This window comes from Dermacentor silvarum, chromosome 9, assembly GCF_013339745.2.
Source record: "Dermacentor silvarum isolate Dsil-2018 chromosome 9, BIME_Dsil_1.4, whole genome shotgun sequence".
In the NCBI taxonomy this organism is placed as follows: domain Eukaryota; kingdom Metazoa; phylum Arthropoda; class Arachnida; order Ixodida; family Ixodidae; genus Dermacentor; species Dermacentor silvarum.
This window is the reverse complement of record NC_051162.1, coordinates 89,409,053-89,426,343: the sequence shown is the minus strand read 5'-3', so window position 1 is coordinate 89,426,343 and position 17,291 is coordinate 89,409,053. Positions and strand designations below refer to the sequence as shown.

General features: G+C 43.2%; 1 protein-coding gene across 1 annotated transcript; it reads left to right on the top strand.

The window, feature by feature from the left end:
• Positions 1-1,349: 1,349 nt before the first annotated feature.
• Positions 1,350-15,409, top strand: LOC119464839 (17-beta-hydroxysteroid dehydrogenase type 6). The gene is made up of 5 exons (XM_037725737.2): positions 1,350-1,688; positions 7,626-7,832; positions 11,617-11,799; positions 12,928-13,060; positions 14,250-15,409. Exons 1-5 carry the CDS (start codon positions 1,484-1,486, stop codon positions 14,605-14,607), a joined length of 1,086 nt encoding a protein of 361 aa, XP_037581665.1. The 5' UTR covers positions 1,350-1,483; the 3' UTR covers positions 14,608-15,409.
• Positions 15,410-17,291: the final 1,882 nt, after the last annotated feature.

Here is a 17,291-nt window from a genome sequence, read left to right as displayed (position 1 = left end):
AGCGCGTAGCAAAGTGGTCATGCGCTGTAGCTTATGCTGAGCGCAGTAGTGCATGACAGGCATTCTCAAGGTATGTCTGCCAGTTTGCCAATATTCTTGAAAAGTCTACAACCATCGCACTTTTACAGCACTCATTTTTGGCGTCGAAGCTTTGAGGATCACGAAGAAATTTAGAGCAGGTAATGGACGAGAGATGGAACGAAAAATAATTATAACGTAATTGATTCAACGTACATATAAGGTTGTAACGGAAAGAGAGTTAAAAAAAGCCCTAATGCACGGCACTGCGAATTAGAGGGCGAAGGTCGCCAGCTGATATTGTAGTTCAGATTAAGAATAAGCAACACAGTACGGTGGGTCATTCAGTGCATCCGTAGTCGAATAAAACACTAGAATGAATGACAAGAGAAAACATGTACGGTCGAACTCAAAAGAGCTATAAGCGGCGTGATGAGATTAGAAAATTGACAGTTATAATATGGAGCCGGTAGACGCAATGCATTAATTAGGATCAGTCAATCAAAGATAATTTCGGATTACGCCACTACTCCGTACGTATCTCACAGTTTATTGCGTTTACACATCCAGCAATCTCAGTACAATAAGTAAGAAGTCGGATCCCAGAAGAAAAATAGACACGTAAACATTTGGTGACCCGCTGGGGAGCAGTGTTTGTGGCATTGCACTGTTAAACTCGATTTCAGGGGGCTCGATCCCGACCGCGGCGGACGCATTTCGATGGAGGGCGAAATGCAAAGACGCTTATGTACTTATATTTAGGTGCACGTCCAAGAACCCTAATAAACAAAATTTATCCGGGGTCCCCCCTATACGGCGTGCCTGATAACAAGATTGTGGTTTAGGCACGCCAAGCCGCAGTATAATTTGTTTTTTGCTAAATGCTGTGTGCGCTCAAACTGGTAAAATACGGTACTCCCAACGCGATGAATACACGTAGGCGAGGCCTTCTAGACGCTTGCTAGGTGTAGTGCTTCCACAGCGGGCCTGTCTAACCTGTATTACGGCGGCATAACGTGGAAGGAGGTTTTGCGTTACCTACACAGGCCCCGTCTCAGAAGACCGGTTTCGGGAGTGCCGTTGATGAGCTGCCGTTCAATGACGCTCGAAATCTGTCGTTAGCGCTCGAAAGAAACGCCCTCTGCGTTATGCAATGGCGTAACCGCAGTTCTTCGGTGTTTACTTCTCCGTGCATCTGTGAAAGTCACGTACCGAAAGCAAGACTGAACATAACAAACAGGAAATTTGTTTGCAACGGCGTCGTTAATTATATGTATATGGAAGACGCTTCGAGCCAAGCGCATCAGTGATTGCGTAGGATACATAGGTGTCAGGGCAGCCAGGGTCGCCTCTTCGCGTTAAAGGAAAGCACGGGAGCATCTCTCATGGAAGAAGGCTTCGGAAGGTTCGCACGAAGTGGTGGACAGCCCGTTGGTTGCGGTAACACGTCCACAAACAGTATACTATGCGGACTTCGTGGGTCCTATTTTCGGTGTTCCTGTGGCTGTTCTGGAGATTGTGGGACGACTTGGTGCCACTCCACGTTGCCGGAACTGTCCTCGGTTATGCGTGGCTTGTCGGGACACTGTCCTACGTGCTGTCGTGCCTTTTGTGGAAGTACGCCTTTGTGACCAGGGTCAGCGGCGATGGCAGGGCGGTGCTAATCACCGGTGAGTAGATTCTGCGCGCACTCTACACCATTAGTGTGTCCGCGCAGGTAAAATTAGGCTTCCTTGAATATTCGAGAGTCACTGTGAGCATCGGTCGTCGGCTTTATTTCTACAGCGCGCGCTGGTCAAGAAAGTTTGGTACATGGCGAGTTACGTTCAATGGTAACAATGTACGACTGGCGACGTACTGCGCATGCTCAGATGTGAAGAGGCAGCCGATGTCCTATAGACATTGGTTGCAGCTGCGACATGACACGTCACCGACACACATGTATTGAAGCAAGCACCATCAGTTTGCTGTCTATTCTGTCTTTCCAAGCTCACGGGGGTTTCGACGGGAATTTAGGGCGCCGGCTCCTTTGCCAAGCGTCTAACCATGAGCATATAACCGTATGAGCATCTTTGCATGGAAATGACGGTTTTTCTCAGTAAGTTCAGACGAGCAAGGCGTGAAAAGAAATGCAAATTTGTGTGGGTGTCGCAGGGCCGAATTCTGATGCGGAGGACAGAGGAGTCACACGTCTTGCATATCACTTGCGATGCTGATTTGGCACAAGTAGTCTAAGCCGCAAGATTATTAGTTTTTTTTCTTCTTTAGATATATAACAATGTTTTCATGTCCATCTGAACTAAACTCTCGCGTAACTGAACGGTGTAGACAGCCGTTGTCGTTTCTGCACATTAACATGCAATCAGCTCGCTCAAAAGAGGAGAATCTTCTTTTATTTCTTGAAAAGTTCAATTTCTCATTTTTTTGTTATTATGATGACAGAGACTTGGTACCGCAGTGACATTGACGTTGTCCATCTTGATGGATATAATGTGGTTAAACAGAATAGAAAATCCAAAAGGGGTTGCGGTGTACGCTTACACGTAAAGGCAGGATTGAAGTATGAAAGGAATGATCTGTCTCTGTCTACCGATGGCACAGAAGCTTTAACTTTAACGTATCAAAAATGTGTGTTTACAGTAATATATCGGACTCCCGATGGTAACATTGATTCATTCATTCAATATCTAGAAAACCCATTCTCGGTTGTTAACGATCTTTATTACACATTAGTGCTTGGCGGTGATTTAAACATGACATCTTAAGCAACACACATAAACAGACTCGATTTTCAGACCTTCTTGCTTCGTTTTTTTTTTTCAAAAATGTAATTACTATGCCAACGCGCATTACCGCTACCAGTTCTACTCTCCTCGACTTATCGATCACAATCAATTCCGTTCATCCCATACAGGCAGGCACCCTCGATGCCACTATAAGTGATCATTTGCCGGTTTATTTAGTCTTAGACAAGCCATTTAATGAAAGGAGTAATGTTCCCCAGGCTACTTATTTTCAACAAATAAATCTGTATACATTGTCCTCTTTTATAGAGGAAGTTAATACATTGAATTGAAACAACGTATTATCTTGTTCTTCCGCTAACCTCGTGTATGACTGTTTTATTAATACTATGTGCTCTGCGTACAGAAAACACTTTCCTTATAAGACCTTAAACAAACCAAAGCGGGCCCGCAAACCTTGGATTACTTCCAGGATACTTAATATGATTAAAGAAAAGAACAGGTTATATCAGGTCTTTCTGGTAACGCCAGATGTGAGCGCATTTTACGTTTTTAAGGTTTACAGAAATAAACTCACTAAAATACAGAAGCAAGCTAAACGTAGTTATTACTTTATGATGTTCGATGGTGTTACTGAGACTAAACACATCTGGAATAAACTCAATTATATCATTTCTTCTAAACGAGCCAGCAGTGATATTGGCGAGCTGTTAATTGATGATGAAATATGCAAGGGTACAGTATTAGCCGACAAACTTAAGGAGTACTACACTTCATTAGTTGATAGCACTGACAGTCAGGATTCATTAGATCACTTACCTCCCCTTTAAAAGATTCGCTATTTGCTCATCCAACAGATCCACAAGAGGTCATTATAGTGTTTCAGCGTTTTAAGAAAAAGTAAAACTGAGGACATAGATGGATTAATATTGGAACCCATAATCTTTGTTTTAGATCTCATCTGCGCGACTTTAGCACACATATATAACCTTGCATTAGGCACAGGTGTATTTCCCGAGAAAATGAAAACGGCGAAAGTCACAGTCATTTACAAAGGTGGAGATAAAAATAATTTGGGTAATTATAGACCAGTTTCAATTCTGCCAATATTTTCCAAGGGGCTTGAAAAAATAGTATATACGAGATTGTCCAAGTTTTTCGATCAACACAACGTCATGACGTCGTCACAGTATGGGTTTCAGTCTGGCGTTTCAACAGAAAGTGCTTTGCTATATCAAAAAGAATTATACATAAAGAACATGGAAGTAAAAAAACTTACACTAAGAATATACTTAGATTTTGTGAAGGCATTCGACCGAATTATTCATATTACTCTGTTAGAAAAGCTACATTGTTATGGCATTCGCGGTGTCATATAAATTCTTATAAAAAGTTATTTATGAAATCGGCATCAGTATCGGCTTCAGTGGAACTTATTAACCGAGAGTTGTCATTGTCGAAAGGTATTAGGAATGGCGTACCACAAGGAAGTATACTGGGGTCCCTTTTATTCGATATTTTCATTAATGATATTGTAAGAGTTGACAGCTCTGTAGATTATGTGATTTATGCGGATGACACGTCTTTATTTTTTTCTGGTGAAACCATTGACAACCTTCTTATATCCGCTAATGAAGTACTAAAGAAAATGTACATATGGGCTGTTAAAAACTCGCTACACATAAATTGCTCTAAGACTAAAGCTGTACTGTTCCGGGCGAAATCAAAATCGTGTAAAGAATCTCAGAAATTATTTCTAAACAGTCATGAAATCGAACTTTCCTCATGCGTAAAAACACTTGGTGTTATCTTTAGCGAATACCTGTTGTGGGATTATCATACTGAGCACATCAGTCATAAACTTTCCAGTGGGTTAGGCATATTGCGTAGGGGTCAACATATACTACCTGTGCCTCAAAAGCTTTTAGTGTACAATGCCCTTTTTTCATCTCATCTACATTATTGTTATCTGGTTTGGTCAGCAGGCTCTAAAAAATTTTTAAATGCTTTAGTCACCCTGCAAAAAAAATGCATTACGATCTGTTGAAGGTGTCTCTTATAATGCGCACACCTCTCAATTGTTTAAGAAGTTCGGAATCTTGAGAGTTGATTATTGCTACTATTACCAGCTCTTGTCGGCTTTTAAATCTGAAATCCGCAGAGGCAGTACGAACATACGTAGTTTAGCTGCCTTGCAACCTAATACAACCTGTCGTCCAACTCGACATACAGAGATTTGGTATGTACCGCGTCCTCGAACCAACTATGGGGTTCAAACAGCTCGTTTCTGTCTTCCAAATGTACTAAATAGGTGCAAACTAACAATTGAGAACTTGAGTACTTTATCAGAAACAGGATTATATAAAATGATGTGATAATTTCAACAATTAGAGAACATCTAGTTTTCGTGTTATGTAAATGTTTTATTTGCAAGTTCTTGTGAAAGACCCCATATGTATACGCACTTTTATGTAGCGTTGTTTTCTGCTGCCTGCGCTTGTTGTTTTTGTTTTGTTTTAGAGGTGATGGGGCTCGTCAAGCTGCTTATATGCCGCTTTTTTCCCGTCATACTCAACCACAAATGCACATTTCCCATGTACCATGTGGTTGAATAAACTCAAACTCAAACCCCTGAAGGAAGCCGAACGCCAGTCCGGGGTGCACTTATACCCATTTGAACCAGTGGGTGCCCGGCGGCGGTGGGAATCGAACCCACCACCTCCAGCAGTCGAGGCGGGCACTACAACTAGGACCGCTATTTTGTAGCGATGCCTTTCCGATGCTAATGTTTTTTCGCGCTTTTCGCGCTTGGTCAATGGTCAGAGCGACGGTCCGCTCACGTTATCAACGGGATCAACCGGCCGTGAGCGGTGCATGATATAGTATAGAATAAAGCATAAGGCGTCATGAGGGAGGTAGTGGCCGAATACTGCACCAGGGAGGCCAATTCCTGTTCAGGTGAGGGAGTGACTTTGGTAAAATATAGACTGATGATGATGATGATGATGATGAAAACATAAGGCATTGCTACAAAATACTGGCCTTGGCCATGGCTCATGTTAGGTGTAGGGTGTCGCTCTCATAACCCCTTAAGTCACGAATTAACTGGACAGCCAATAAATATGACAAACTTACATAGTTTTATGTCCAGGAGCTTCAGGCTCCATCGAGGGAAAGTCAGTGTGGTAGGGTGGCGTTTTGTACAAACTATAGACGTGTATTCTCATATAAACAGCGTAATTTATAATCGAATAAGCGTTCATTCATTCATGTCGCTTTTTGTTAATAAAAGGAACTGACTGGCCAGCTGAAAACACATCAACAAGTTAGCCTTTGGCTGCAAGCATTAAAAAAAGCCAAAACACGTCTTTCGCCATCGCTAACGCCACGCACCACGTCTAACACCTCGTCAACTGAGGTAGTGCTTTCACAAGAATACTGGGCCGTGTCCAGAAGCACTCAGCGCGTAGCACTCAACAGCACTCAACGGTAACGTAGGTGATTATTTTTACCCGTATTGTAATGGCCGAGGCCTTTTTTTTTCCTTGCCCGCGCCACAGGACAGAATTGGCAAAAACAAGTCTTCAAAAATTGTTTTAGGCACAAACAAGAGACACGGAACAAAAGGAAGGTCAAACACGCGAAAAAACAAATCACGTACACAGATGTGCACTACAGTGCGACTGAACAGGATAAAGTCAAATGAGGTGGGCGTTACAGTCCAGAAACCAGTACACTTGTACGCGAACTTCTGCTTTCCTCGTTTTAAAACAGAAGGATATACTTTCGTCCTTCCATTCGACCTATACGAAACATTAGTCAGTAAACTTGCAATCCATACTTATAGGTCCCCCGACCCACGAAATGCGAGGCTTTTTATGGGTTACAATTTCAAGGTTACAAGGCTTTCGGCCGGTGTGGCACCTTTTATAATTAACTGCTTCGGCCCACTGTAATCTCTAGGCGCGACGGAAATAACAGAAACACAACATTCGAGTAGCTTTAGTAAACAAGTAACCAATATGTCGCAGGTTAATTACTTGCAATCATATGTTGACCTAAAGGTTACTGAGTTAAGAGTGTAAGTAAGGAATTCATAGCGCTGAAACGCAGACGTGGATGCACGGTCACAATCGGGAACAAAGATGGACAACAAAAACGCCTTCTTATTCCCGTCTTTGCACGCCTTCCTTGCAGTGCCACCAACCCCTACTAACTTGGTCAACTTTCATTCATTCTAAATAAGAAACATTCATTGTTTTCCACTGAACAAAGGCATGTCATCGTTACCAAATAATCCGATAACATCATACGAGGCCCCATTTGAAACTGTGATTGTCATGCAACGTAGTACAAATCGGTAATGTTATGGGGCATACGGAATTTTAAGCGGACGTTTTAAAACTATATATCAAGGCCCAACTTCATTCAGCAGAGCAGCAAACGGGGCGAGTTGGTTCATTTTGATTTCCTTTACGAACGCGCTTACCAAAAGCACTTAAGTAAGACACAAGGTAAAAACTTAGGACGTGCTTTGTCCTGACAACTTGGGTTACCGCCTTGTTCATTGGTGCAGTGCTTTTAAGTCAGAGCGTTTTCAAAAGAAATCAACTACATTCAGTCCCAAGCCAACGGCGTGTTGTCTGCTCCACTGACTTGGGCCGTATGCTAGGATGCGTGTGCGTCTATGTCGTCAGCTCAGCGGGCGAATACGAGGCAGTGTTCTACCTCCGCGGCTCTTGTTTAGTTGTTGAAGACCGGGCCAGCCATAATCAGTCAACAAAATATCTGCGCGTCTCATTCAGTACATATTCTATAAAATGCGTTTTTATGACTGAGAAACTCAACTGGCCATGTCACCAGGCTGCGACACTGGCTTCGGATATCGACTCGCCAAGAGGCTGTCGCGTGATGGCTTTCTGGTGTTCGCCGGCTGCTTGAACTCGACGAGCGACGGAGCCGAGCAGCTCAAGACCTGCTCCAACATCGAGGTATTGCAGCTGGACGTGACAAAGCAAGAACAAGTGGACGACGCGTTGCACGTGGTCAAGAAACACCTGGGCGCCAGGGGTGAGTTGTTGAGTCTTCCGCGAGTGATAAAGCTGACTCATTTGCACGCATACGGACAGTTCCATTTCGAAAGTCCCTAGGTGTCTCAGATCTTGGGCTGTCACGAACCCAAGTTTCGAACCGTAGCGTCAAACTTCACGCGCTGCATTAGACATGCTGAAATAAAATCGGAAAGGCGGTGCAGGAAAACAAGCTTATACAAAATGTCATGCAGTATTGAGAAGTTCTCGCCAGCTGACACAGCAAGTAGTAAATTAACGAATTTGGAAGGCAATCGATTATTACACGAAGTTGTGTCCTCCACATTAAAGCAACTCGGTGTTAATAGAAACAAGCACGGTCAAGGGTGTTCATATCGAAGAAGGCGGCTATCCCTTTTGAAACGTTCCGTATATGTATTTCCAATAATTCCGTATGTTTCCGTATAATTCTCAAGGAATCTGTATGGATTCCACAATAATCATACGGAAAACATACGGAGTTATTGAAATGCATACAGAATGTTTCAATAGGGATCCTGCTGCCGCCCGCTTATAATAAGGGTGCCATAATGCATTCTAGATTACCTTCAGGTATGTGCTAAAGTTATCTAAGCTGCTAAATAATCGACTCTCACGTCTGTACGATGGTAGACCAGGCCCACCTTTCTTTCTACATGCGCCTACAACATTATAGATGCACGAACGACCTGAAATGGTCAGCACATCTCTCACGACGACATAAATGAGATCAAATGTACTGCGTGTATACGCTATAAAGTGTATCGTGGTGAAATATACGCGGTAGTATGGAACGGCGAGTTGCTCAGGGGATAATCCGTACGTTTCAATATGTCCCCATCGTCATTATGAGACTAAGTCGACCGCAGTGCGAAGCCCTGTCCCGGAAAAACTCCGATGTCCACATGTACTACTGAATACTAAAGCTAAGAACGTAGCAGGGCTTGCGAAATTGTTGATAAGCTGTTAGACAACTCGAAATTTGTGAAATCTAGCTGGCAGACAGGCAAGATTAGGCCAAACTTTAGGCAAAGGCAAAAAGACGTTGGAAAAGTTATCAGTTCTGAGAGCATTTTTGTTAAAATGAACCCATCACTAAGAATCTCTTGTTTTCTACTATTGGTGCTATTTTCTTTTCCATTTTTGCGACGGTAAACTACAGAAATACAGGAGCAATGTACAAGAGCTCTAAACTAACTTTCATAGCTCGAGCGTTCTTCCTGGGTACCGAACCCATGTTTAGGCAGGGCAACTTGCAGGAAGCTCGCAAAGTGCTCAAATTCAATCTGACATTGCATAGGCGGGCATATGAAGCCAGAGTGCGCTAACTGTTGCTCGCAAGAAAAAATGAGAGGCAGAGAATTTTGCGCTTTGCTTTCACCATTCTGCTTTCGCAAGCAGAATAGGTAGCGCTCTCTCTACCTTTCCCACTTCGTTTCTGTCTCTCAGTCACACGAGGGCATTTTTTTTCGACTTCAGTGTGAAGTAAGTGACAGAAAGCACAACCACGCATTACCAAACTTTCTGTCGTTAGAGCAAGGTAAATTATAGTAGATAAAGAAAATCAGTCTGACACCCCCTTACACTAAAATGTGTATGACATTAGACAGAACACTAGTATAGAGCGACGTTAGTTCCAGACTTAGTGTTAACGCGGACAATGACTGCATCATGACATTTTAGCAGTTCTAACATCCCTACGCGTCAGCGGGCATGATCACATGTTTCGGGTGCCCTCTGACAAGAGAGAGAGCCGTGAGAGAGCAAGGAGAGGAAAGGCCGGGAGGTCCACCAGAAGAGTATCCGGTTTGTTTGCTACCCTGCACTAGGGGTAAGGGAAAGGGGAAATAGAAAGAGAAAATAGGGAGAGAATGAGCACTGAGTACACGTGGGACGATGTACAGGGACACTATAGGTGGTCTCTCAAACCGGTGCACTTCAAATACTGTACTAATGCACGCAACGCTCTTTGTGCCAGTAACGGGTGTAGCCACGGTCCGAGTATCTTTGACTCAGAACGGTATCGAGTCCAGTCGGTTTAAAGTTGTCCTGTGAGAGAGGCGTTGTACGTCGTAGCGAGGATAGGTACGCAATAGGTGCTCGATGGTTTCCTCGCATATACAGGAGTCGCACATCGGGCTCTCGGCCATTCCCATACAGTTCGTATGGGAATGCGTTCGTGAACGCCACTCCCAGCCACAAGCGTCACAGCAAGGTTGCTTCGCCGCGGGAAAGGCTAGATGGCAGTTGTAGCCGTAGCAAGGGGTCCAACTTATACAATCGGTAATTGAAAGCACTTGAACTTCCATAAAGCTTGTGACGTTTTTCGTGCAAGCAGACGAAGTTCTCTGGCAGTGTCCGTCCTCGCCAAAGGTATTGTACGCGTCTGGGTGTCTTCGTGGGCAGATCTGGCAGCCCTGTCAGCAATGTCATTGCTGATGATGCCACAGTGAGCAGGAATCCACTGGAGACTATGCTGTGCCCTGTTTCCAGAGCATGGTGACGTACTTCCCTGATGTCGGATATCATCTGCTCGTAAGTTCTGCGATGTAAGGCTGACGTGATACTGTGAAGGGCTACCTTAGAGTCACAGAATATGACCCATTTCTGTACCGGCTCTTCGGTGACGTAGGTCACAGCTGCATGGAGGGCTGCAAGTTCTGCCGACGTCGGCCCTCTGACAAATAGTCAAAAAGTGCCAAGCAGCCCAGTGTCAAGTGTCCCACGCAATGTGTGCCGAAATTTTTTTTAATGTGAAAGTGCCACGTAGCAGGAAAGAACCAAATCAGACTATTTTTTTGTATTTCGCCAAAACCTTATTAATTATTATTCAATAATCAACCTCGCATATAGCATATACAGAGCAAATGTGTCCACGAAAAAATGTAGACCATCCTGCAAAGGTGACGCGCAGTTAATCACGCGACACTTTTTTGTATTTTGCTAACTTGCTTTCAGGCTTGGAAAAAAAGTATGCTGCACGTATTAAGCCGCAGAAAGCTGGGTCGGAAATTTCTCAGGTTGGTCTACAATTTTCTCATTGACACTTTTGCTGTGAACATAATATTTGAAAAGTTGCTTAATGATTAACAAATTATGTAATGAGGCGAAATAGAAAATTCACTCTAACTTGCTCCAAGCGACGGCAAACGTTACCTTATTTTTTATCAACTATGTGGCACTTTCATATTATTTAAATTTTGGCACAGTTAAGTTCCGCAGGACACATTGTATAGGTGAAATATATTTAGGTAGTGCAAGACAGGGAATCATCACTGCAGATATATTACGAGCACACACGCACGCACACACAATTACATACATTAACACAAACGCAAACATACGTGTGGCCCTTACAACTTCCGGAAGACAATTGTACAGGAGGCCATGCATGCATTGCTGCCATTAGAAGAAATGGAATGCCGGTAAACAAAAAATACAGCACATTTGCTCTAAATTGGCACAAACATTGTAAACGTCTCTTGGTGGCTACTGCTGGGACATTCATATATGTATACATAGAACTAAATGCGGCGCAAGCAATATATACTAATTTCTAATATTCACAAAAACTGCAATAAAAAGCTTGCTAAATTTCTTCTTACATTTGTTTTTAGAGAGTTGAGGAGATAAACAAGGCAAAACAAAGACCCTTTGCATTTACAAATAAAAGTATAAACGAAATTAAGTTCTTTACTTCAGGTGCAGCATGGTACATTTCTTTGTAAAATTTTATTTTTCCCCGGTGATATGAGCCGTTTCTTTCGCTTTATTTGTCGATTCAGAGTTGTGGTCGGTTGTAGCCAACGCTGGAGTCCTGAGGAGCGGCCTTCTGGAGTGGCTGTCGACGGACACCATCGTCGATGTCTTCGATGTCAACGTGTTCGGAGTTCTTCGCGTCACCAAATGTTTCCTACCCCTTTTGAAGAAAAGCAATGGCAGGGTCGTCACTGTGGCTAGTCCGCTAGGTAAGTAATTATAATTGCTTTAATGCGCCAACTGTAGGTTGAGTATATTTTCAGGTAATGTGTTTTTTCATACCTGTGACTGTTATTATGTGAAAATGAGTAGTCGGCGCCAATTAATGGCGCCAGTATCTTACTTAGTGACATATTTAAAGAGAGAGAGAGCAACGAGAGGAAAGGCAGGGAGGTCGACCAGAAGAGCGTCCGGTTTGCTACCCTACTCTAGGGGTAAGGGAAAGGGGGAATAGAAAGAGGAAAATAGGGAGAAGTGAGTACTGAGTACACGTGGGACGATGTACAGGGACACTATAAGCGGTCTTTTAAACCGGTGCACTTCAAATACTGTACTAATGCACGCATCGCTTTTTGTTCCAGTGACGGGTGCAGCCACGGTCCGAGTATCTTTGACTGAGAGAACGGTCTTGAGTACAGTCCGCTTCAAAGTTGTCCTGAGATTATGTAAAATTGCGGCTTAAGGTTTGCAGAAAACAGTTCGTGATTACCAGCTCTAGTATCCGTGATGTGACAAACAAGACCCACTTCAAGCCTTCAAGATTTTGGCATCTCTTCTGGCTTTCCGTTTGCTCATCACAAGAACTGGCTTTTTTTGCTGTTGTAGAAGACTAATTTCCTATCACGTATTCTATCTTTCGGTTTTCGTTCCACCTACTCCTAACTGAAACAGCTGCTACACGCAGCTGAAGGGCTCAGATTCAATGACCAAAGAGCGGATTTTCATCCTAATCTAAACCAAACACAAAATTAATACGGATTCACGAATAAAATTGAAATCAGTTTCAGATGGCAAGCAACTGAACAAGCGCTTAGTTTCGAGCCAAACGAAAGCCGCAATACTTGGCCCAGAACGGCTTTAATAATAAACTGGGCAATCATCGCATGGTCCGGAAAGCAGCAGCATTCTGTAGCAGGTAAATCACGAAACACGTGACTGCAGTGCACCTCGGCTGCTCAGACGCACGACAGCTACGGAAATTGCATCATAATTCGATGGCGCGCCGACGCAATAAACTCAGAACGCGGCAGCGATTGCATAACACAGACGAGGCCAAACCGCCCATTGTTTGCATACGCGCACTCTTTGATGCCATCGGCCTTCCGTCGGCTTCGCAGGTCACTTCACGCTGCCCATGATGGCGTCCTACTGTATGTCAAAACACGCCACCGTGTCCATGATGGACGCCTTGCGCCGGGAGTGCATTGGCAAGGGCATCGATGTCGTCACCGTGGAGCCATCATCTTACAGGTTGCGGCTTCTTTATGGCGCTCGTTGGCCGCTCAACGTAATAGCCACCTTACACAATGTCCGCGATTACTTGAAGCGAATTAGCCCAGAGTGGCTCAGTCGTTATCATTACCATTATCTCCATCGAAGAGCGAAAGCATTTCCCAATGATGTCCAGCTACCACGCTAACTTGCATCCACCGACCCTATCCGATGCCCACAAAATGAGCAGGGTTGAGCGTATGTGTACGTCTGTAAATGTATGTGGACTTCTGCGTGTTCGTAAGATTACTGTGTATATGATTACTTTTACCTAACACCTAGAGTAGAATACGAGACTGACAGCCAGGCAAACATCTCCAGATTTCGTTAAAGACAATACCTCTCTGCACCCCTCTATTCGATGCGCGCGAGTACCGGTAGCTCATCATTCCTCCAATCTCTTCCATGGCCCCTTGAACCAAATTTGCCTTGACTTGGCTCCAGTTAACTTACTTTATGTAGAGAGTCTATAAATTCAACCTTGACACTAGCTATAGCATGTAGGTGTAGCAGCTGTTTTCTAAGAAATGTTGACTACACCGATTGTCTACATTGCGGAGAAATGCATTGCCGTTCCAGTTACTTTGTGCTTCAATGCATAAAACGACGTTTTGATAAAAAAGTAACTGCAACGCCAATGCATTTTTTCCCCAAAGTTCAGAAGTTAATATAACAGAACTGGTGTCATCCTGGGAATTCGTTCCAAGTGGATTCACCTTGTGAACTGAACGGCTAGAATTTGTAAATTGCAATATGGGCCATAATGTAATTAGCTAAAAATTTCATTATTAATTTTTGTTAATTATTCGATTATGCATTTCACGTTTTTGTGCAAGCAGTGTTCGCCTCTTTGAGTAGACCAGCTCATGAGCTAGAATCGTACTATCTGCCACAGGCAACCTTTAAAATGTTGGGAAAGCGTTCGCTTAAACACCCTGCATGTCTGCACTCCTTTAACAGATGTGTTCCCTTTAAAAACATCTAGCAGGAGATGGTGTAGTTGTAGGACCTTAAAGATATCATCTTTGCTCATGACCTATAGGAAACGGCCGAAAGGTGCCCGTTCGGAGGGCCTGGTGCCAATGCTCATATTGTATTTACACTCGCTGCAGTTAAGTTTCACACCACTGTTAAGTCACTTAGGCCTCTCGTTTTGTCTTCTCAAAAGGACAGCGATATTCGCAATGATCTCTACAATGGACACCGTCATGCGGGAGTTCGAGAGGCAGCCTGCAGAGGTCGTCGCCGACTACAGTCTTGAGGAGGCCCAGCAATGGATTTGGACGACAGCGGGCATCTTCGACGCTGGCGTCAGGGAAGACCCCGAGGAAGCCGTCGACCTCATCGAGAAGGCCGTCAGGGAGACCTACCCGAAAGCTCGGTACCGGTCCCCCTGGAGCCTCGGTCGACTCTATGTGTCCTGCATGTCCTCGCTACCCAGCGAGGCAGCCGACGTCATCGTCCAGCTTACGCGGCAAGTTCAGCTCAGGACGAAATGGAGGAATGTTGCACGCTTTAAACTATGAGAGAAGTATACTTGGACCATCGCCGACGAACGTGTACTGTTCAGCACTAAAGATCAGAATTTTGTTTAGCCTCGTGTAATATTTCTCGAGCAACTTGGCGAACAGAGTACACCTCGGCACGAGCGAGATACGAACACACGTGTTGTCCAACTGTCGGCACTGCTTGTTGAACGAAAAACAGCTAGCACATCTCAGAACTATCGTGTATATTTCATGAATTTAAATGTGTTTCTTAATACGACAAAAAATGTTTTTTAAGTGAAAGTAAAAAATGCTCAAGTTGCCGATTTCGACTTTTGTGCTGTAACCCCCACAACGTTGAGTTTAAAGGTTATTCACGTATTCGGGTTTCTTTGCGTCACAAGTGCTTCTCGAAACTCACTATAGTCCTTTAAGAAGCATCATTCTTGCATCATTCGCGTTTTTTTTGTTGATTTACCAACACTACACTCACGCTAAGATTGACCTATCTGTTACTCTAGGCGTATTCTACTTGAGCGCCCCTTTAATGTGTTTAAACGTCAAGTTGCTCCAACATTAATGATGACACTCTAAGTGTATTTTATTTAGGCGGCCCTTTGTGCCTTTAAACCTCAAGATGTTGAGACATTTATGGTTTATCCTCCTTCTGTATCTTCTTTTACGAATATTACCGCAATAAATGAATAAAATATGACAGTGATTTTGATGTATACACACACAATGTTTTCACTGCACCACCTTCTTCCAAGTTTGAAGTAAATATCATTGTGGATGTCGTACGTCTTCGCCTGAATACTTTCTTATTCGGCATTTATTTATTTATTTTTATTTACAAAATACTGCAGGCCCGACTTGGGCCCTAGCAGGAGGGCAAAAGTGTACACGTGAAGGCAATACATAGTCACATTTACATACAGTGTAGTTCATACAGTGTTTAATTTGGACAGGAAAGCACGAAAGTAATAATACCTTGAATATCTCAATATTCACACAAAAAGGAGTATAAGTGAAATAAGCAACATCAATCCTGTAGACTTTCAATTATTTTTATACTTTGCACTGATGATAAAGGCAGCGAGTTCCACTCGTTCATTGTGCGCGGGAAAAATGAAAACTTGAATAGGTTAGTTTTGGTGCTGTATGGGGTTAGTGATTCTTCTTTTGTCTTCTTTATTGTGAAGAGTTATGGTATATGTGCAATTTCTAGACATTTTTTAAGCTATCCAAGTATGCTTCTCCTGCATCTTAAATGCAAAATATCTCGATTTGTGATGCTATTGCTACTTATTCGAACATGCAGCTTTTGTTGTCTTTAGAGATATCACTGGTATGGCGCATACTAAAATATTCCTTTCTAAATCTTGCCTTGGCATCCGTTTAAATAATGCCGTGTTGGCCGTAGTCTATTCTGAAATGCGTTAGCGAATACTTGTACGCTACCGAAAGCACGGAAAGAGGCAGCCAGATGTTAAATTCTTTAATGTCCCCCCTTTAATTAATTATTGTAATGTTGTCATTATTCCAAAAGTTTGGAGCCTCTGATGTCTAACATATTGCGATAAAGGGTCGCAAGCCTTTCGAGTACAACATCCTAGTTATCTTTTTCAGAGACACTTATTTTAACTGGCTCTACCACTTTTGACCTTGACATAACTGTTTGACCTTGACATCTCTGTTAACACATGAAACTTCACTTTCTTCTTTGCAGCTACGTACAAACGTGGTTACGTGGCTATTGTCGCTTCTCTGTGGTACAGAATTCCTCTGCTGCGTTATTATTTATCATAACCGCTTATAACGCACACTGCCCTCGTTATATTGCAGTGTATTCTCGTCCTCCTGGTGAAATCCAAATTTGACTTTGGTGACTTTATTCTTACCCCGTTCATGTTGCCTTAGTCCTTTCAATGCTGTAATTTTGAATATCCAATATTCGCCGAAGGTGGTTAAAGAGACAGTTAAGAGGATAGTGCCATATTAAGTTTGGTTTCCATTATGACGAACCCGACAAAAGAGACAGCTTCGCAACGACAGCATCAAAGGAAAAAAAATATATGAAGCCTCCTTTGAAGTTCAAATAAAATGGCGGCTCAGCAGCCTACCTTGAAAAGTTTTAAAAACGTTTGCCTGCCCACAAGAAAATGCATTTAGGCTTTCTTTTATACTTTACCTAAACCACATTGCATTCTTTCCTGGCTTCGCGCGCGTATATGTTTTAAAATATATCATCGACATCAATTTTTTATTCTTTTTTTGTCAATACGAGGTAGCTCCAAGTCACAGATACGCATTCGAAATGCATTCAGAAATTTGTATCGAAGCTATTCTTCAGCTGTCAACGTAGACTGCCTTAACCGCTGCTCAATAATGGAACACATCCAGTGACAGCGTGCAAGGCTTGTCAAAGACCCTGCGTCGCACTATGTGCCGAACCAGACACGTGAAGTATACGCTGTGCAAGGAAACCCTGTCACGAACTCCGCAAATAGGATTTCAATTACTTTTTTTTTCATATCTTCCTGTGTCCTCAGTGATACTCCATTCTTGTTTTGTTAATCTAGTAGCCCTTTCGTCTCATACTGGTTGTCGTTCAGGTGCCAACCGCTCAAGCTACACAGCTACAGATTTTCTTCGGTGCTGCTCACCTAGACCCGGAGGCAAGTATTTGATTTTGAAATTAAAGTCGTTTTTCACAACCACCA

Coding starts and splice junctions, on each gene's coding strand:
- LOC119464839 (XM_037725737.2), top strand. CDS start 1,484: ATGCGGACTTCGTGGGTCCTATTTTCGGTGTTCCTGTGGCTGTTCTGG. Junction 11,800..12,927: donor CACTGTGGCTAGTCCGCTAG/GTAAGTAATTAT, acceptor TCGGCTTCGCAG/GTCACTTCACGCTGCCCATG. Junction 13,061..14,249: donor GTGGAGCCATCATCTTACAG/GTTGCGGCTTCT, acceptor TCTTCTCAAAAG/GACAGCGATATTCGCAATGA.